The sequence below is a fragment of the Hemicordylus capensis genome, chromosome 1 (assembly GCF_027244095.1).
Source record: "Hemicordylus capensis ecotype Gifberg chromosome 1, rHemCap1.1.pri, whole genome shotgun sequence".
Taxonomy (NCBI): Eukaryota; Metazoa; Chordata; class Lepidosauria; order Squamata; family Cordylidae; genus Hemicordylus; species Hemicordylus capensis.
In genome coordinates this window covers 220,498,550-220,521,147 of record NC_069657.1, presented here as the reverse complement: position 1 = coordinate 220,521,147, position 22,598 = coordinate 220,498,550, and the positions used below count along the sequence as shown (strand labels likewise).

Below are 22,598 nucleotides of genomic sequence, written 5' to 3'. Positions count from 1 at the left end.
GGACAGATTTGATTTATATACTTTAAAAGCACACATTGGTACAAAGAAATAATGTTGTTAATTTCTGTTCAAATAAAAACAGCAGCCTCTGTTGACTTTGATAAAGGGTATTTATTTCTCTCTCTCATTCTCTCTTTCTCTCTCTCTCTCTCTCTCTCTCACACACACAAAATTTTAAACTCTCCCCCACTTTTCAATCTTTATCCAATTACACCTTTGTCACAATTCTGCTCCCTGTCCCTTGCTATCTTTATGTGTGACGGTAGACCCATGCAGACATTTTCCTCCCCAGGCCGCTCACGGTTGCAGGTCCAAAAGCGAGTACAAAGCCCCACCCCGGAGTTGTCACTTTCCCCCTCTCTTCAGTTGCTCATGGTTATAGTGGCAATGGTCTGCAGAGGAACCTGCTGCAACTGTGAGGGAAGGCGCTTCCATAAATGGTAGCCAAGGGAGATCCAGGCTGCCAGTCACAGAAGCGCTTTTCCCTCATGGTTACAGCAGTCAGCGAGTCCCTTGCCACAGTAACCTTGAGTGGCTGAAGAGACCGGGTGCGTGACAGCTCTGGGGTGGGACTTCCTTCCTACCCACTTTCATAGCTATAACCATCAGTTGTTTGGGGAGGAAAATGTCTGAATGGGGTTATAGACTATGATCAGTCTCTCTTGTCAGGTCAGTATTCAGATGATTTGGGAATGTAGTGATGTTCCTACAAGATGAGCTTACCATGCCATTTTGGTGAGGTTATTTGTGGATAAACTCACATACAGGTGAAACTCGGAAAATTAGAATATCGTGCAAAAGTCCATTAATTTCAGTAATGCAAATTAAAAGGTGAAACTGATATATGAGACAGACGCATTACATGCAAAGCAAGATAAGTCAAGCCTTAATTTGTTATAATTGTGATGATCATGACGTACAGCTCAAGAAAACCCCAAATCTCCAATCTCAGAAAATTAGAATATTACATGGAACCAAGAAGACAAGGATTGAAGAATAGAACAATATCGGACCTCTGAAAAGTATACAGTGTACTGTGCTTGATTGGCCAGCAAACTCGCCTCACCTGACCCCATAGAGAATCTATGGGGCATTGCCAAGAGAAGGATGAGAGACATGAGACCAAACAATGCAGAATTGCTGAAGGCCTGGTCTTCCATAATACCTCATCAGTGCCACAGGCTGATAGCATCCATGCCACGCCGCATTGAGGCAGTAATTGCTGCAAACGGGGCCCAAACCAAGTACTGAATACATATGCATGCTTATACTTTTCAGAGGTCCAATATTGTTCTGTTCTTCAATCCTTGTCTTCTTGGTTCCATGTAATATTCTAATTTTCTGAGATTGTGGATTTGGGGTTTTCATGAGCTGTACGCCATGATCCTCACAATTATAACAAATTAAGGCTTGACTTATCTCGCTTTGCATGTAATGCGTCTGTCTCATATATCAGTTTCAGCTTTTAATTTGCATTACTGAAATTAATGGAGTTTTGCACGATATTCTAATTTTTCGAGTTTCACCTGTAGAACAGTGATTAAATTAACACCTCAGAGATTTCTGTGAGAGTTCTTTCACAAAAACAGCTTGCTTTCAGAAAATGTTACATAAAATCAACACATAAAGTGACCTTTATTTTATAAAGTCCACAACGTCACAAAATAATATTAGAGGTGGCCCTCACTGTGCTGCCATATGGCGAACCCAGACTCCGTTCCCAAACATTTCCCACTGGAACTCACGAGCTTATACCTTGCTTTATGATGTAGAGTTCTGTGGTCACTTTATAAGCTTCCCTACCTAATGTTAATGCCACCTTCTCCAGAATTCAGTTAATGAGAATAACTGTTCTACCTTGTTGTGTCATGTTTCAGTTGTTTAATAATTGTGGTGTAGTGGAGAGCTAGTGTGGTGTAGTGGTTAGAGTGCTGGACTAGGACCGGGGAGACCCGAGTTCAAATCCCCATTCAGCCATGATACTAGCTGGGTGACTCTGGGCCAGTCACTTCTCTCTCAGCCTAACCTACTTCACAGGGCTGTTGTGAAAGAGAAACTTAAGAATGTAATACACCGCTCCGGGCTCCTTGGAGGAAGAGCGGGATATAAATGTATGTATGTATGTAAATAAATAAATAAATAAAATAATGCCAATTAACGAGGATTATAAATAGCTAGTTGCTTGCTGTGTGTGTGTGTGTGTGTGTGTGTGTGTGCTTTTGGACCATAAATTACTAATTTTGAAGTGTGTGGGCAGATGGACTAGTAAATTTTGGCACCTGTCTTTCAGGATATTTGTCCCCTCTACATTTATTTCCTTCATCCTTTATATGTAGCCATAACTGAAGCTGGTGGTGGGGTGTCCCTGGGCCTATGTGGGAGAGTACCCCTGCTGGATGGGAAATATAGTCTGCTATTGGCACTCCTCTCCTCCTGCCTTCCTGGTAAGCTGCTGCCTGCTGACGACTAACTTGAGTGTGGAGAATGTGTGATATGATTTGCACAGGGTTAAGAGAAAGGGCATGCCAAGAATGTTTTGTTTTTCACCATGTCCATATAGTTCTTCTGCAACAAGGACATGGCAAGGGGTGGAGAAGAAAACGCCAGAGGCTCCATCTTCACTTCTTGTTGGAGGGCCCGCTGCAAGTTTGCTATACCCCTGTGTAGGTCTGATTCTTTGGAGGTAAATAAGTGTCATTTGGATGACTGAATTAAAACAGTTTGGTACAGTGAAGGCAGGAGTAGTTTTTCTTGTTCTGCTGGGATGGATCCTAGTGAGAAATGCTGTAATTCTGTTTATTTAAAAAACTCTCCGAAATGCTCCCACCAGCATCGCCCACTTCAGAAGTCACTTAAGAGTACCTTTCCTATTGACATTCTGTCATTCTGTCAAGAATGTAGAGATCAAGGAGATTTTAAAAAACACTTCCGACTCACTGGTATATCACTGGCCTGCACTGACAACTTTTACCACTAAAAATCCTTTATGGTTAGATCCATAAAAATTCCCCTTGCTACTCTTTTCTTGGCAAAAACACATACATTTGGGATGGCACAGAAGAAGTTGAAAATAGCTAAGCCATCCACCCACAATGCACATTTCTAATGCTTCACTGGCGTGGAACTGGTATAATGATAATCCTGTTAGTGATGGCAGAAGGTCCCTCTAGGAAACTATAACAAATATTAAACAATTCCTTTTGTTGACTTTATCCAAGGAGCCATCTTTCCCGGAGACTTTGCTCAACCTTAGACTAATCCCCTCCTTCCCCCAGGAGTCCTTTTGTTGGGAAAGATCGGAAACAAACCCCAGGAATGACGGGTCCATCTCTAAGCCTTGGATCAGTTGCTGCATTCTTTAAATTATCAGCTCCATCTGCTCTATTTGTCCACCCATGTTCTGGTCTGGGAATCTCTCTATTAAGAGACAAATCGTCGGATTTATCCTGAAGGTCCAGTAATCAGTTAACATCTTGGTTACCAAGTCAATCTTTCTGACATTGCTTTCTAAACCATAGACAAGAGGCAGTTCTGAGCATCTGTACCATTTCTTTTTTTTTTAACTGCTGAAATGTGTGTTTAAAGAGGGAAGCCAAGACACCCCTCTTTGTCAGATTTTGCTAGTATCATGTAAATCTGTCATATCTAGTGTAAATTTATTATAGATCAGATTCACTAATTCTAAATCCATGCAAAGTTATAAGAGCAATTTTAGACTTGGTCCACATTGTCAAGTCCTATTACTGATTTTCATGATAGAAAATGGGTTTTCTAAAATAGAACAACCCAAAACTTGCTTTTGCTTGAGACGAACACAATTGCAGTCTGGACCTGCCCCCTGAGGTAGCTGCGGTTCTGCTGTGGCTTGTGCCACAACTATTCCTGTAACACCTCTCTGCCCCACCACATGACTCCAAAAAGCCTAGTAGGGGAACTATTGGCTCTTAATTAGACAAGTGTCCGGGCTTCAATTGTGGACCTGCTGCAGGGCCAGCTCCAGGGTTTGGGGGGACTCCAGACGATAGACTTGCAGTGGCTCCCACTCCAGAAAAAGCCTTTATGCCAGCAAGAGGGTTTCACTTGTGTCACATCCACAATCATGTAGTAGTCCTGAGCATTGGAAGAGTAGCAAGGTGAGTGAACTGGAGTTCAGGCTGTGTCCAAGAATCAGCTCAGACATCCATGGGCCCTGGGCAGCTGCCTATCTCTGGCAGGTATTGGTACAGGCCATGGCTACTTCTGTGGGTCTTAAGATAGTCTTAATGGTTCCTATTTGGTGGTCATCTGCCTGTGGCAATATCAAACCTTACTAATGAAGTGCTAACTTTACTTTTATTGGCAGCTAAATTTGTCATCAACAAATTTTGGATCAGCTCTAAGGTGCTGCCAATATAAAGAAAGGTTGGATAAAATCTGATAACTAATGATTATGGATAAAATCTCAACCATGATCAAGAGCATGGAAAACTCAACCATAAAGATTGGTTCTTGGAAAGATGGCTCCCAGGGGTGGAGCCACCATTGGGTGAACAGGTGAACAGGTTCATTGGGTGAACAGGTTCATTGGGTGAACCTGGACCCCCACCAATCAGGGGCTGCAAGCGTGGCCCCAGACACGCCCCCCCAGATCTGACGTCAGATGTATAGCCCCGTTTGGAGCCAAAATCGGCCCGCACTGCATTGGCAGCGCAGCCGGGGTGACTCTCCCTGCCTTAAAGGCAGGGAGAGCTGCTCCTGGTCTCACTGCCAATGCAGCGGGGCCGATTGATCTCCCTCTCAAACGGGGCCCCGTGGCCCCATTTTGGAGAGAGATCGGCCCACGCTGCATTGGCAGAGTGGCCGGAATGGCTCTCCCTGCCTTTAAGGCAGGGAGAGTTGCTCTGGCCCGCGCTGCCCAACGTAGCGCGCGCCATTCTCCCTTCAAAATGGGGCCACATGGCTCCATTTGGAAAGGAAACCATGCCCCCCCGCGTCAGACGTCAGACGCGGGGGGCGGGGCCAGGGGGCTGCGACTGCACACAGGCCACCACCAGCCTCCCTATGCTGCTGATGGCTCTCTTTTCATTACTATACAGACAAAAAAAGTTTTTATAAAAGACCAGAGTGTTTGAGGGGTGTGTGTGTGTGTACGCTAGTAAAGTGATCCACACTTTGTTAGCCAGTAATTTTGAGGGAGTGGCAAGGGTGGGGGGGAAATACCTCTGAAAAATGGCAAACATGGCTGCAGCTGACACCTGACACCCTGGTAGAGGTGCTCTTACAAGGGCCTCCACACACCCCGCGGGCCCCCAAATCCTCTTTAGTCTGCCCTGGGTGGTGTGGCCACCATGCTGTGCCTCTGGCCCATGCTACACCTGGTAACCGAGTGCGATTGTGACCTGCACCGGGTGCTTTTGAGACAGAGGGAAATATGTGCAGATAGAAATATGTGGGATGTGAATATGTTCTGTTGCGGGTTGAAATGTTTCTGCTAATGCATATTTGCATAAATATACCTGTTTAATAGTCTTACATTCTTGTTCAGTTGCTGTTTGTGCTCTCAAACACCCACATGTTAAAAATATTGCAAGTGTCACGATATGTGTGTGTAGGGGGATGGTGCTTAACTTGCAGCGGGGGGGCGGGGTGCTCCAAAGGCCTTTAGGCCCAGGCTCCAAAATGACCTAGGTGCACCTCTGCACCCTGGGGGAAGCCCAGGAGGCTGACAGGATCCCCTGGCCAAGCCACCCTGCCCCTCACCACCCAGCTGGCCACTGCACACGTGTGGTGGTCCTTTGAGTGGTCAACCCGGCAGTCAAGTGCTGTGCTGACCAGTTATATGGCCACAACACGCATCCACCACAGAGGGCAGGGGTTGAGCAGCAAGGGGCAGGGCAGCAGGGATGGGGATCCTGAGCAGCAGGGGCCTGGCGGCCTCTCCATGGGATCCTGTGTCAGCCTCCCGGGCTTCCTGCAGGATCCTGGGTGCCACTGGCAGTAACTCGAACAGATATTTTCCCCTGTCCTTGCCACCCCCCAAACTGCTATGACCATGTGACTTCTAGTTGTTTCCTAGCTCTATGTGGTATCATTCCCCATGCTTTTCAATGGGAGGGTTTTTCTGTATTTTCTGGGAAAGTCATGAAATTTTCTGGGGTTTGGGATTTTTCTCTTACTCAGGGCAAGGTCTGGAATCTATCTGCGTTTCTTTCTTTTGTGGTTTGGTCTGGAAGTTGCATGTCAGTCAGTGAGTGAGTAAGGCCCAAGCAGCTTTATATTAAAGATATATATGGTAATATGTGCTTTTCATTTCCAATTAACTTCTTTCTTCTTTTAACTTGACCTGTCTTCATTAGAAATCCCTGCACAATTGGAAACTGGACTCCACTGATCAGTTTTATAGCGTCTGGAAATGTTGATTGTTATATCTTGTTTTGTCATACCTATATGAAAAAAAGCAAATCATGTTTTTAAAAGATGGCATTCATGGGATTAACACAGGACCCACTGGGCCCTCCCACACTCAGACCTTATTGCAGTGAAGCAGCAGTGCTGATCACCATCATTTTATTGTAGGAGACAGGACCAGTTCACAGGATCAGAATAAGGAAACTGGCACTGGGAGACCTGAACCTGCTCTGCCTGACCCTATGCTCAAAGGGCTTGGCATTTGGAGGAAGAGCACAGAAGCCAAAGCAAGATATGTAGCTTCATTGGGCTACACTTGTTTGGTGAGTTTTCTATTGTTAATGAGCTTATTAACAATAACATTTACTGGTTTGCTCTAGCAGAAGTCCAGGCTCCTGAAAACACTGAGAGGATCACCAGTTGCATGAAATAATAATGATATGTAGCATTCATTCACTTTTTTCCTTACCTCCCCAAAAGAAGTCTATAATTCCTTTGTTCTTCTTACCAAAACTTGCTAGAACTGATTTGGTGATGGCTCTTCTCATATGAAGCAAAGAGGTCACACATTTCTGGTTTCAGCATCACTCCAGGGACTGAGAATACAGATTGTGCTATAAAGAAACCAAGATACAGAGTATTAGTAGCGGTTTGGTAGCACAGGAAAGGGTGTACTGCAGCAGACTTATCTACAGTAATATCCAACATCTGTTGTTCTAGAAGGAAACTACTTCTGTGCAATGGTTTTCTATTTGGAGGTTGTACCATCTAATGGCGCAGCAGGGAAGTATGCCTATGGAGCAAGAGATTGCCAGTTCAAATCCCAGCTGGTATGTTTTACAGACGATGGAAACTGTATCAGGCAGCAGTGATATAGGAAGATTCTGAAAGGCATAATCTCATACTGCACAGGAGGAGGCAATGGTAAACCTGTTGGGATTCTACCAAAAGAAAATCACAGGGCTCTGTGGGCACTAGGAGTCAAAATCGACTTGACAGCACACTTTACCATTACCACAAAAGCCACCTAATGGTGCAGTGGGGAAATGACTTGATTTGCAAGCCAGAGGTTGCTGGTTCAAATCCCTGCTGGTATGTTTCCCAGACTATGGCAGCAGTGATATAGAAAGATACTGAAAGACATCATCTCGTACTGAGCAGGAGATGGCAATGGAAAACCCTTCCTGTATTCTACCACAGAAAACCACATGGCTCTGTGGTCGCCAGGAGTCGACACTGACTCGACGGCAAAACTTTACCTTTACTTTAACACTTGAAAGCCTCTTATTCCTTTGCAACACCCCACATTGCTTCAGGAACCTCCACATTAGCACCTACAAAAGTAGATTTTGTGAAAGTACCATGCCAATAATATTCATGCTACCTTGAAAAAAAGTGACTATCCCATGAGAGCCAGCGTGGTGTAGTGGTTAGAGTGCTGGACTAGGACTGGGGAGACCCGAGTTCAAATCCCCATTCAGCCATGAAACTAGCTGTGTGACTCTGGGCCAGTCACTTCTCTCTCAGCCTAACCTACTTCACAGGGTTGTTGTGAAAGAGAAATTCAAGTATGTAGTACACCGCTCTGGGCTCCTTGGAGGAAAAGCAGGATATAAATGTAAAATAATAATAATAATAATAATAATATTCCTTTGCATTGAATAAAGGAGTATAGAGGAAGGATTCTCTACCAAACCATTTCTGCCCAGCTAATCTATTCCAGAAGTATTCACCGTCTGTTACAAACATCCCATGAGAACTAGTGGTGAACTACTGCTAGATCTTTCCATAGTAACTTACTGCTCAACTACCACTGATCATAACAAGAGCATAATAAATCTTTTGAAAAGCAGCAGTTGGGAAACGGGCAACAGATGGAACATTTGAGGCATGGGGAGTGGACATTTCCCATCATCCTCCGTAGAGCCTTCTACTTGAAAGAGTCAGAAGCTGCAGACTGTCCAGCTGCCCAGGTGAGGAGATGAAGTGTCCCCAAGGGAGAAAAACATCTGGTGTTACCTGGCCCTAGTTACTAGATAGCATGCTTGTGGGGAGCACTTATTTGGTCATCACTGAACATCTGAAGAGCAGCAGCTGAACAGCTACAGCTGCCAGAGTTGCTAAACCTCCAAGACTAGCTTGGAGTTTCCAGAAATTGGTAGTAATCTCCAGGACACTACTGAAAGCAATCTTGGAGAGTTGGATGGCTTGATATTATGAACCATCTTGGGGAAAATATTGAGGGTGGGGGATCCAGGAACGGTTTCAGTAAGAATTGGCAATCCTAACAGCAGCAGTAGCAGAAGAAACATCTGAGCTCTGGGGGATGGCCACTTGCAATAATTCTTAGCCCTTCCACAAGCCTTTTATCAATCAAAAATTCTTATTTTTTGTGTATTACGTCTTACTTAGTTGTTTTGCCCTTGAGTCGGTGTCAACTCCTGGCGACCACAGAGCCCTGTGATTTTCTTTAGTAGAATACAGGAGGAGATGACAGGGAGGGAACTTGGAACTTTCTTGCTCTTCCCAGAGTGCCCCCATCCTCTATGGGGAATATCTCGCAGTGCTCACATGTAGTCTCCCATTCAAATGCAAGCCAAGGTAGACCTTTTTTTTTAGCAAGGAGGACAATTCATGCTTGCTACCACAAAAGCTGGTGCAGCGGGGAAATGCTTGACTAACAGGCAGAAGGTTGCCGGTTTGAATCCCCACTGGTATGTTTGCCAGACTATGGGAAACACCTATATCGGGCAGCAGCAATATAGGAAGGTGCTGAAAGTCATCTCCTCATACTGCACGGAAGGAGGCCCCTTCTGTATTCTGCCAAAAGAAAACCAATGGCTCTGTGGGTGCCAAGAGTCAAAATCTACTTGATGGCACACTTTACCTTTACCACAAAAGCCACGTAATGGCACTGTGGGGAAATGACTTGATTAGCAAGCCAGAGGTTGCCAGTTTGAATCCCTGCTGGTATGTTCCCCAGACTATGGGAAACACCTATATCGGGCAGCAGCGATATAGGAAGGTGCTGAAAGGCATCATCTCATACTGTGTGGCAGATGGCAATGACAAACTCCTCCTGTATCCTACCAAAGAAAACCACATGGCTCTGGAGGTGCCAGGAGTCGGAATCGACTTGACGGCACACTTTACCTTACCTTTACCCAGGTAAAGGGGTGTGTGTGTGTGTGTGTGTGTGTGTGTGTGTGTGTGTGTGTATAGAGAGAGAGAGTGTGTACACACACACACACGGTGTTTTGTTCAAAACACCAATACATCAGAGCAGCCAAACAATGTTGCCTTTCAAAAATGGAGAAAGAAGTAATAGTTCTGTGGTGTCTGGGGAGCGGGCCTGTGTAGTGCCCTACTGCACAGGATGAGATATCATTTTCAACGAGGTAGTGATGTGGTAGCTTTTCCAGTTGCTCTGATTTACTGGTGTTCTGGTGTTCTTGCACAAGAACACCCTTGGAAAATTCTCTCTCTCTTTCCAAGCAACAGTACAAATGGAGAGTGCTTCCATTCCAGAGAGAAGTCTCACCCCCAGTGAGACCAAAAAATATGATTTGTACTTAGTGCTCCATTACCTGGAGTACTTCCAGTATCTGGGGCTTCCCATTGAGAGTGCAGTCATTGTTGTGCAAAAAATGGGAATTAAGTGGGATCTGCAGGCACCAACCATGCACATGCACATATATGCCCCCCATTCTCTTCACTACCTAGGCACAGGTGAATGTGCCAATTGGAAACAGGAGGCTGAGGCCTCCTCTACAACCCTGTTGACCAGAAATGGGCGGGATGGATCAGGGGGAATCAGTTGTATGATCAAACCAACGGTTGAAAAACTGTAATGAAATTTAATCAACTGTCATAAAAAAGCAGCAATATGAATGTCCCTGACTTACTCCAATTTATGCTTATTTAGGCTTGTGTATGCTTCTACACACTTTATACACGTCCTCCCACAGTAAAGCCCCCAGTCTGGGAAACCTCCTGGTTTTTTACAATTCCTTTATCTGTTCCTATTAGGTCCCCACCCCCACCCCACCTGGCTCACCAGAGTCTTCTGGTTGGTAGCGCATCACTACCTGGACACTTATGCTTCCACTTTTCAGCATTTCCTGTACTCCAGGAAACTGCCCATAGGATCATGTTTGCACCATTTCTATCTATGTTTCAGTCACTGTGAGCCAATAATAATAAATCTCTGTTGGGTTACTTTTTTATTTTAGAAGTCATGATAAAGAATAAGATTTCTTTATGATAAAGCATAATATATTATATTAGTAGCTTCCTAATATAATATAAAGTAGTTCAGAAACTTTTTCAGAAGGGGGGGCAGAGAGAGAGAGAGAGAGAGACGTTGGGGTAGAGGGAGAGAGAGAATGTGTGCAGGGAGGATATGGAATAGAGGAATAAAGTTGGGATTCTCTAACATAGGCTCCTGTGTCCTTGTAGTATTCTTATCTGGAAATTCTCTTTTTAAAATGCCAGGAGCCCCAGAAAAAAAAATTGGCATAACAGTAGTGGGAATGCAGCCTGCTAATCAAAAGGATTCAAATCTTTCTATGTGCTGCCAAGCTCTCTTCTTCCCACCCAGTGGAGGAGGAGGTGGGGGAGGGGGGAGAAAGACAAAAAGAGCCAAGGAAGGCACGGAGCTTCTCTTCTTCGGCAATCTTAACAAATGCAAAAGCTTCCACTCCACTGACTCCTCATTAACTTACCGAATCTGACAGTCTAATTATCGCAGCTGCTTTGCGCTTAGAATAAATAAATATGAAAGTGGATGTTTAAAGAAAATGAGAAGGGAAATGCCGTCATCCAGGCAGTCAATAGAGAGAGAGTTTGTTTTAAATTTTTATATGCGTACATATTTAGAGCATTTTGGGGAAGGATAATGAGATGGTTGTCTTTTAGACTAATTGAGTTCTTCAGTTTGTGGATGCTTGCTTGTCACCATCTCCAGTTTTAACTTTTTAACTTTTGTTCCCCATGAAACCTTCTCACTACATCTCTATTTCATTCCCCATTTTACTCCTCTCCTCTATTTTACTCCTCCCATACACAGTTGGTGTCAGGGTTCACCTCTGCATGGAGAGCAACTACAGGGCTCTCTGTGTCCCAGCATCCCTGACAGTCAGCAATCCAACCAGCTGCTCAAGTCAGTGAGGGCACATGCACATTTAGGACACCAATACACTTTCCCTAGTCTTCCAATGCATATTTTTAGATAGTGCGGCTTAGCAGCTAAAAAACTGAACTGTGAATCATGAAGACTCCAGTTTAAGTCTTGTCCCTGCCATGAACTCAAGCCATAAAAACCTGCACATTTCGTATAGTTCTATGATTATTTTTATGGATGGATTTTGCCATTGAGGCTGCACTTTGAAACAGAAGACCAATGTGTGGAAAGAGGGTCTTCCTAACTCTTTCTCTTAAAGCTATTTTTCTGCTGAAAATCCTGCTCCAGCAGGGGTGGATCCACCATTGCGCGAACCAGTTCAGAGAACCCAGGCCACCTCGTGCCCCAGCCACGCCCCCTGTGTCTGACAGGAAAGCCACTCCCAGCCACACTGCAAATAAGGCACTGGCTGGAATTTACTCAGAAACGGGGGGCACAGCCCCATTTGCGAGCAAAACCACACCCCCTGCATCTGATGTTAGATGCTGCATCTGATGTCAGATGCAGAGGGTGTGGCTGGGGGGCTGCTGGCGGCGGGCTGAACTGGGGTCCCATTGCTACTGTGCTCCACTTGTGTTTGCCCCACTAGATACAAGTACTCATGTCTTTTCGCCAGTGAGAGCAAAAGGAAATTGAGAGGCAGAACTATTAGTGGAAATACAGTATGCAAGAAAAGAGTCAAGAACTCCTTTCCCTCTGACAAATATGAATATGACAAATACAAGGTGACAATAAGGGAGGTGAAAAGAGAGTCTGAGGAACATTTAGCCAAAAATATCAAAGGGAATAACAAAAACCTATTTAAATACATCAGATGCAAGAAACCTGCCAGGGAAGCAGTTGGACCGTTGGATAATGAGGAAGTGAAAGGGATTATTGAGGAGGATATGGAGGATGCAGAGAAGCTCAATGAGTTCTTTGCGTCTCTCTTCACAGCAGAGGATACTGAGCATATACCTGTTCCTGAACCAGGCTTTTTGGGGATGGAGGCTAAAGAACTGAGTCAGATAGCAGTGACAAGAGATGCTGTTCTAAACTGTCTGGAAAAACGGAAAACTAGCAAATCGCCAGGGCTGGATGGCCTCTATCCAAGAATCCTCAAAGAACTCAATTGTGAAATTGTCGACCTCCTTGCTAAAATGTATAATTTATCCCTGCAATCAAGCTCTGTACCGGAGGACTGGACAGTAGCAAATGTAACACCGATTTTCAAAAAGAGATCCAAGGATGATTTGGGAAATTACAGACCGTTAGCTTAGCGTCCGTTCAAGGCATATTGATGGAAAGCATCCTCAAGGATAAAATTGAAAAGCACATAGAAGAAGAGGCCACTGTCAGTCTGTGAAAACAATACTAAGCTAGATAGACCAATGGTCTGACTCAGTATATGGCAGCTTCCTATGTCCCTATGTCCTATGGGAGAGAACCAGCATGGCTTCTGCAAAGGGAAATCTTGCCACACAAACCTTTTGGAGTTCTTTGAGAATGTCAACAAGTGTGTGGATAAAAGTGATCCAGTTGACATAGTATACCTAGACTTCCAAAAAGCTTTCAGCAAAGTTCCTCATCAGAGACTCCTGAGAAAACATAGCAGTCAAGGAATAAGGGGACAAGTACATAAGTGGTTTGCTAACTGGTTGAAGGACAGGAAAGGGTAGGGATAAATGGAGAGTTTTCACAATGGAGGGAAGTAAGAAGTGGGGTCCCCGAGGGATCTGTACTGGGACCTGTGATTTTTAATTTATTCATAAATGATCTAGAAGCAGGGGTAAGCAGTGAGGTGGCCAAATTTGCAGATGATACCAAACTCTTTTGGGTAGTCAAATCCAAAATGGATTGTGAGGAGCTTCAAAAGGATCTCTTCAAACTGGGTGAGTGGGCGGCAAAATGGCAAATGCGGTTCAGTGTTGGCAAGTGTAAAGTGATGCACATTGGGATGAAAAACCGCAACTTTAAGGATATGTTAATGGGATCTGAGCTGTCAGTGACTGACCAAGAGAGGGATCTTGAGGTCGTGGTGGACAGCTCATTGAAAGTGTCGACTCAGTGTGCGGCAGCTGTGAAAAAGGCCAACTCCATGCAAGGGATCATTAGGAAGGGGGCTGGAAATAAAACGGCTAATTATTATAATGCCCTTATACAAAATGATGGTGCAGCCACACCTGGAGTACTGTGTACAATTCTGGTCACCACATCTAAAAAAGGACATTGTAGAACTGGAAAAGGTGCAGAAGAGGGCAACCAAGATGATCAGGGGCCTAGAGCATCTTTCTTATGAGGCAAGGCTACAAAACCTGGGGCTATTTAGTTTAGAAAAAAGATGACTGCGGGGAGACATGATAGAGGTCTATAAAATCATCCATGGTGTGGAGAAAGTGGAGAGAGAGAAATTCTTCACCCTCTCACATAACACTAGAACCAGGGGTCATCCTATGAAATTGATTGCTGGGAAATTTAGGACCAGCAAACTGTAGTACTTTTTCACACAACGCATAATCACCTTGCGGAATTCTCTGCCACAAGATGTGGTGACGGCCAACAACCTGAAAGGCTTTAAGACTGGTTTGGATAACTTCATGGAGGAGAGGTCTGTCAACGGCTACTAGTCGGAGGGCTATAGGCCACCTCCAGCCTCAGGTAGGATGCCTCTGAGTACCAGTTGCAGGGGAGTACCAGCAGGAGGGAGGGCATGCCCTCAACTCCTGCCTGTGGCTTCCAGCGGCATCTGGTGGACCACTTTGTGAAACAGGATGCTGGACTAGATGGGCCTTGGGCCTGATCCAGCAGAACTGTTCTTATGTTCTTAAGTATTTATAAACCGCTTTTCCACAAAAGTTCCCAAAGCGGTTTACATAGATATAAATAAATAAACAAAATGGTTCCCTGTCCTCGAAAGGCTCACAATCTAAAAAAGAAACATAAGATAACCACCAGCAATAGCCACTGCTAAATAAAGAGAAACACCACTTTTAAAAGGTGCCTCTTTGCTCAGTTAGCACTAGTTAGTTAGCTAACTAATCATAGTTAGCCTATGCCAATAATGTGTAGCTCCACTATCATTAAGTGACCTTACGCAAGCTTTTGTCTCTTGATCTCAGTCCCTCTCACCCAGCAATATGGTAATATAATAATATTGACTTACCTTACAGGTTTAGTATCCAATGCTCTGGATACTTTAAAACACTTTATAAATGCCGTATGATTAAATATGCTATGTAAAATGGGGTAGAAAACCTCTTTTTCACTTTTCTTCTAGTTTAAAGATTTAGAATATATTATCCCCTGCCCCCGCATTGTCTAGAGTGAGAGTGAGGGGACAACTTAAATTCTGATAGGGTAAGGAATTAAATGTACTTTAACTATTTTATTTTTCAGCCCAAGAAAAATCATTCTGAGCCTTCACTGAGTGTAAGGTTGTTCACATGACCATTAATGTATAGGACAAGGGTCCTACCCAGCTTTGGGAGCTGTGTGTGCTCTCAATGTGCAAGCATGTGCTAGCGAAAACCTAGGTAGGAGTGATCGTCTGTGAGGTGGGAGCTGGGTAGGATGGCTCTTTCTCCTACCTTGCTAAAGTCCTGGGTAGGGTGTTGTGGTCCCACCCAGCTCCCACCTCTATCACTTCCCACACCTTCTTAGATTTTCACTAGCACACAACTGAACATTAGAAGCACATACAGCTCCCAAAGCTGTATTAACAGACCTGTGAAGAGCCCTACTGTTTACAAGAGACACTACAAAGTACCCTTGAGGCTCTCTTATGCTATTTGAAAGACACACAAAAGTCCAAGCAGGGCAGACCATAGAAGCAAAATCAAATGTACATTGCAGTCAATATCTTCTCCTTATAGACCAAATTAAGCATAAACCAACTTCAGTATTTTCACATATGAAAATAAGCAAGGGTAGCAATTAATGTCTGTTGGGACCTTACAGCACGTAGATCAAAGTAAAAGTGAGGCCATGTGCTCATGCATTAAAGTCCCCAAGGGTGGGACCTCAGAGCTATGCACAAGATTTGAAGCTTTCTCATTGGCTTTGAACGCCATCAATCATCATACTAAAGGAGTGGACAGACAGGGCCCTATGTTGTTAGGCACAAGAGGTGGAGCATGGGCACAGTTTGATGCACTACCATGCAGAAAAATAAAAAGAATGATAAGGAGGCATGAAAAGAATGTTTGCTTTCCTCTGGCAAGTGCCTGTGCCACTTTAGGGTGAATTGACCCACTTTAGGGTGAATTGACCCACTTTAGGGTGAATTTAGTTGGGCTACATGTTACAGCTGTCACCATTAAATGGCCATCACTTATCTTGGCCACTACATTATGAGTTTGCCTGCCCTCACCGCAAATAACCACTGATTACTTCAAGCAGGGATGGGGAAACTCACTGCTTGATGGCCAGGATTCATACAGTTAGTGGTGTTAAATAAAATGTATGGGACATGCATCACAGGGAGGCCAAACTCCATAGTAAGTGTAACATGTACGGTGGGCTGCATACACTGAGAATCAGATATGGGAAGTTGGTGTTTCATGGCTAATCACAGCTCCATGAAGCATAAAAATCTGAAAAAGCTCATATATCATAAATGTTCAAAGCTTTTACTGAAAAATTAGTGCTGCAATCACTCATCTGGATACCTCACAGAAAATTTATTTCAAGGCATGCATTATCAACTGTTGTAGCTTACAGCCACAATTTACTGTATTTTACCCAGTCTTTACGTGAGGAAATCTCACATCAAAGTCAGGCTTCTCTGGTGAACAGACCATTTGAGGTCAACTTGAATTCTGATAGGGTAAGGAATTAATTATAACTTGGGAAACTACCGAGAAAGAGATAGAAGGGATCCATGTTACCCCTGAAAGATTATTTGTAAACATCAGTGTGGCCCAATCAATACATTAGGGGAGTTAAATCTAGAGTTACTAGATGGAAGTAACTTTCTCTCTCTGTGCTTTTGTTCCTCATCTATATAGAATATGAGAAAAGCTAGCACTTCGTTTTATAGTGTGGTTATAATACATAAATAAATAATTGTGTTAAATCTGTTCATGTGGCATATTGGATAGGTGTTGAATTTAGATGGAGGGACCTGGGTTCTCCCATTTGGCATATTGGGTGAACCTGGGCCAGTCACCATATCTCACCTTAAGCTACTTCTTCATTATTACTACTACTACTACAGCTGCTACTACTACTACCACCACCAACACCACTACCACTACTACTTATATACTGCTTTTCAACAAAAGTTCTCAAAGTGAAACCACATAGAAAAGTAAATAAACAAATAAGCATTGTTGTGAGTTTAAAATGTGGGAGGGGGATTGAACATAGGAACATAGGCAGCTGCCATATACTGAGTCAGACCATTGGTCTATCTAGCTCAGTATTGTCTTCACAGACTGGCAGCAGCTTCTCCAAGGTTGCAGGCAGGAATCTCTCTTAGCCCTATCTTGGAGAAGCCAAGGAGGGTACTTGGAACCTAGATTCTCCTCCCAGAGCAGCTCCATCCCCTGAGGGGGATATCTTATAGTGCTTACACTTCTGGAGTCTCCCATTCATATGCAACCAGGGCGGACCCAGCTTAGCTAAGGGGACCATTCGTGCTTGCTACCACAAGACCAGCTCTCCATCCAGATTGGATGCTAACTAGGCTGAATCCTAAGAACCATGAACAGTGTTTCTCTTATGGAATGGGGCTCCCCCCTCCCCACTGCAGCCCCCATGTTCCTGAAAAGCTGCTCTTGAGAGTCAGTGGGAGAGAGCCATGCAAACAGCATGGGATGTTGCACTGGAGGTTGCATATCGAGGAAGAAATCCATGGAAAATGGGGATGCCCTCCTATACGAGCAGAAGTTCCTTTTGCTCCCACAAAGGCACAATTTGAATCCAATCCTGTATGTTCAGCGTGTTTCTGCAGGAGCATGCATGAGCAGAATCCCGCCCCCCTGCTCCATGTCCCTTTGCAATTGTGAATGGGATCCTGGAGGCAATCTGCACACATAAGCCTGTTTCCATGCACAGATCACCCTTGCTGGCTATATGATTTAAAATACACAAAACTCCCAACCATTTGAAACATAATGAAGATCCTTGCAGCTTCCACTGACATGCCAAAATTAAAGGCACACAGTGGCTCTCTAAATGCTGGCTACAAGCTGGATGCTCAAATTCTGTGCCTTCTGAATTATTAATTGTTGATTCTGGCAATAGGACTGCAACCAGCACCAGGCCCTTGGCGGAATGCTATAATTGGCTATGTGTTGAAACTAACACACATTGTCTTTTTTCAAACATGCTTAATTTGTTGAATGGATGGATGGATTCCTATACTGTACTGTATATACTGCTTCTCCATAGGAATGCATGTACATGCTTCACCAAGTGCTTAGGCCAGAAATCCTGACATCTCACACTTTCAAAAAGCAATTAGACACAACCAGAAAATGTAAAGTTTAAAGTATATAGGAACATAGGAAGCTGCCATATACTGAGTCAGACCATAGGTCCATCTAGCTCAGTATTGTCTGCACAGACCGGCAGCGGCTTCTCCAAGGTTGCAGGCAGGAATCTCTCTCAGCCCTATCTTGGAGAAGCTGCCAGGGAGGGAATTTGAAACCTTTTGCTCTTCCCAGAGTGGCCCCATCCCCTCAGGAGAATATCTTACAGTGCTCACACTTCTCGTCTCCCTTTCATATGCAACCAAGGTTGACTCTGCTTAGCTAAGGGGACAAGTCATGCTTGCTACCACAAGATCCAGCTCTCCTCTCCTGAATACAAAATATTCATTTTTCAAAAACCAGGAACAATACCTTATTTTTGTGAGGAGGAAGAAATAAAGAGGGGGCTATAAGAATTCAACCCAATTTTAGCCACACACTCCCTATCTTGTTTGGGCTGAACAAGAAGAAATAACTTCCTCTGGCTCCAGTTCACAATCACAAACCGTTAGCAGCTGACCACTGCCATTCTTTTTAACAGTCATTAAAATGTTGGCTTGCTTTGAACTGATCATATTTTTTTCCAGGGAGCAAGCTTTGGAGAATGCTTTGTGGCTACAAATTCACTATGGCAATTTATGAAAGAGAGTGATTCCTACTATAATAATTTCACAACAAGGGGTGGGGGTGGGGGAATATCCTTGTAGAAAAGCTTTTAAAAATATTTCTCTGTCTCTTCCATGTTTTCCTTGCAATCAAAAACACTCTTTTGGCTTGCTGTCTTCATCTAATTCTTTTGCTCCCTCCTTCTTCAGAACTGTCCTTGAGAATACAGAAGTTAATTACCAGCATCCTCTAGACTGTTGCTGGAACAGAATCTTCTGTGTTAACTGTTGCACCCAGAATTCTAAACTAACATAATTAAATGAAATTAACCCCAGGGACACTGGAGCCTGACTGTCTTACATGATTGTGAAAGTGGAGATGGATATGCTGAGAATTATTTTAGAATAGTCTTTATTTGGTGTTTCTATGTTTCTTGCAGTTAAAACACCAAATTATTATTATTTTGTAACTTTAATGAATCACTTGTGAATATGGGCTTGCTGGATCAGAAATTGTAGCCATTTCTGCCTAAAAGACTTTGATTTGCTTCCCAACACATTGGTTACCATGATAACGCCATGCCATTTCCTGTCCACAGAGGCCCCACTGGCTGAAACAGGGGTGAAATATTAGCCATAAAAAAAACAACAACCAAAAAACACCACCCCATGCTAATATACCAGCTCAGGGGCCTGGGAATACATTCCTCATATGGAAACGATCAATCTTGTCCCGGAGAGTGACACCTTGTGATGCCAATCTGTGGCCTCCCTCCCCTCCCCACCTTCCTCCTTGTGCCTTTCTGCCTCTGTACCTGTCCCCCCCCCCTCACCTTCTCTTGCTCCTTCTTTTCCTGTCTTTTGGCATGGGCACTTTCATCTCCTCCCTCGGGGATTTGAGATGTCACTGCAGGAAGTGCTTGTCTGCCTCTCAGGCAGCAGCAGAGCCCTGTGGCTTTGACAAACCTCATTTAATTGGGAGGAAGCCAGGAGGGTTTGAAAGAACTGAAACATCCACGAAACTCCTTTTATCAGGCATAATTTAAACTCTGCATGGAAAAAAACCTATATGTATAAAGAAAAGTCAACTTCCCCCCTGCTGGGAGCCCTCCCCTCCTCCTCCTCAGTCTCCCCATCCCCCGGCAAAGGCAGGCTCCTGTGAGATTCCATCTTTTCAATTTTCTAAAAGTGTCAAAGTAGATTTGTGCTCTGTGGCTGGTTGGACAGAAAAGGAATGCAGATCTTTCTCTCACTCTCTGTCTCCGTCTCCTTCTCCCACCCCCACCCCCACATGCACATGCTCAGGGCCAAAACAGAAGGTGACAGCAGCAAATCTGTGTGTTTAAATTCAGGTCTGCCCCAGTCACATAGGAAGGGCAGGATAAGCCCCCCACCCCCGCCCCCGCCGAATTGTATAGCAAAAGTGGAGCATGACTGAAAAGTGCAGAGGAGCCCTCCCCTGCTGCATATCTCCCCACTGCCCCTCTCTGCTTTTCTCCCAACCCAACTCAGTTCTGATATTAGAGCTGACCTGAGGAGAGAAGCATCTGGGGTGGGGGGTGGGGGGTATAGATGCCACAGGTTGGGTTGGGCTGGCTTAGCTCTTCCCACCCATGCATTCCTTGTGCTGTTAACATTGGACACTCTTCTTTCTATATGACTGATGCAGATCTGGGTTTAGACACATGGATTTGCCACTGCCTTATCGAGTTTGGGCCCTGAGTACTTTGGGCATAAATGATATCTGACAGCACCAGTGGTGCTTGTCTCAAAATCAACTGTGAAGTTTTCAAATAATCTGGCAACTTCGTATAAGAAGGCATCTCATGTGTTGACCCCAGCCATGGGGTCTGGTATCCAGGGAGGCTGAAAATCTGTAAGAGTCTAATTTCCTACCAAGAAGCCAAAGACCATTGTATCCCTCTTTGAGAAGCCCAGCTTTAACTTGATTTGAGAGAATGCATTTCTAAGAGCCTGTCCAGATAGCCACTTATAGCACCTTGATTTCTGTGTCTTACCAGCAATGTTGCTGGATGGCCAGGCAATACCTTACCTTATCACATTTTACCTTACCATATTTTTTGCTGACGAATAGCTGCCCAACTCATGAGAGATGCTGTAACTTTTCACACTATCTTGAATGCTCAAGGGAAAATAATGCAGAAGGAGTAAACCTGTCTGGACAGATTCATCAGTGTGGGTTTCTATACAGGTGGCAACAAATGGGAGGGTTGGTGCTGAACGTTGCCGGTTCCCACACCCCCATGTCTTTCACACCTGGGCACACCTCTTGCTGACCACTGTGCAATTATGCACAGTACCTTTCCAGTCTGTGACCCATCAAGATATGTTTCAACAATCCCTGGCCAGCCAACTTTTAATTTTTTAAAAAAAACAAAACAAAAACCTTTTAAGGCATTTTAGCAGCATAGCATCTTCCCACCCACTCATCTTGCTTCCCCCGCTTGCCTCACATTTTAGGGCGGCACTGGGCTTCTGAGCACTCTCCTGTGCCACTGGCCCCTAGGGGCTGGTGCTGCTTGGTGGAGTCCTGGTCCTGGAGGCAGCCAGAGGTAGGGAAGGGGCAGGTGTTGGGCTACTGGACCACAGGAGGGTGTGAGTTGGCGGCTACCAGCCTCCCTCAGAGGCCAGGGCTAGGCTCTGCCAAGCCTAGCTAGCCCCACCATGGAGCTGAGCAGAATGGTGATAACAGCCCTTCTCCCCCCCACCCTAGAAGTTGGGACGAGTAGGCAGACTGTGAAAAATGGGGAAGTGCAATGTTGGGAAAAGAAGATGGCTAGATAGTAGAGCAGGACACCACCCAGCCTTCCTCCGTGCTGTGGATACTCTAAGGTGGACTAACTACAGGAACATGTACTGGGCAGCCAATGGCTTTTCAGAGGCCATAGCTAGAGGGCAGCATGGCAGCTACTGTTCATTAATTACGGAATATGTACTGTCCAGCCAAAGACCTTACCAAAGCATAGCGGCAGGGCAGCACAGAATAATAAGACAAGTTTTAAACAGTCTGTTTTGAATCACTGCTGGCAGAGACAGTGGGCAGGAACCAGAAGGGAGCGTGGCTGGGATATTGGGGAGGGGAAGGGAGGGAAGCCTTGGGGGACCAATACATGCAGCAGTGCATGGCGGATCTATACGGTGGATGGGGAGCAGCAGGTGAGCAGCAAGAGGAGACACAGTGAGTCTGAATTACCTGCACTGACTCCACATAGGATTAATTGGGAGAGTCCACTGAATCTCACACATTTAACCCCCTCTGTCTAGTAAGACTCTCATTTCCCATGGTTGCAGGGGACAGTTTTAAAACAGGAAGGCAGTGTCTGCTGAAGTCTTAGGAACCAGAAATGATGTAGGATGGAGCTTTCAGAGACCATAATGTGGGATTTCACCTCCTGGTTCCTTCCCCAACACAGTCAAAGCGGGGCTATTGAGGGACATAAAGTCACCTAGCTGTAAGGCATGTGCTCTTTCTGGAACACCTCAATGAATACTGGGGATTTGTCCACCACTGGGCTAGGTCCTCATGATCCCTGCAATTGTGGTTAAAGGTTGGTTACTGACATTGGCTTGATCATGAGAACTTGCTCCAAGGCAGGATTCCCAGATTGTTCAAGGGACACAAACCAACATCGGTAATCTTAGATCTGATCTTGACTGGATAAGGGCAGGGCTCTCCAGTTCACATTTACGGATTGTGAGAACCACACCTATCCCCAATCCCAATCCCTGCATATATCATGCCCTTACCTGTACAACCACCATAACACCTGCACCTAGAGTAGCTGGCAGCAACTGACATACTAGCCTCCTAACCACTCCTTGGCCCTGCAGGCCCAACAACTTACCTCAACTCTACCTGGCAACAACACACACCACATGCCTCTTGCTATCAGTACAGGTTTCAGTCCTGGTTACCTATTCTGGTTAACCAGAGTGGTTTGAGCAAGATTG

At 44.8% G+C, this 22,598-nt stretch overlaps 1 protein-coding gene across 4 annotated transcripts in view; it reads right to left on the bottom strand.

Moving 5' to 3' along the window:
- Positions 1–6,250: 6,250 nt before the first annotated feature.
- Positions 6,251–22,598, bottom strand: part of CDK15 (cyclin dependent kinase 15) — a 101,265-nt gene continuing 84,917 nt past the window's right edge. For 3 of the 4 annotated variants that reach the window (XM_053280191.1, XM_053280162.1, XM_053280182.1), the window contains 2 exons: positions 6,896–7,001; positions 6,251–6,422 (listed from right to left, as the gene is read on the bottom strand). In XM_053280191.1, the coding sequence (XP_053136166.1) occupies positions 6,377–6,422; positions 6,896–7,001 (152 nt within the window). In that variant the 3' untranslated portion in view covers positions 6,251–6,376. Of the gene's footprint in view, positions 6,423–6,856; positions 7,002–22,598 lie in introns of all 4 variants that reach the window. The other variant, XM_053280172.1, reaches the window with a different exon arrangement.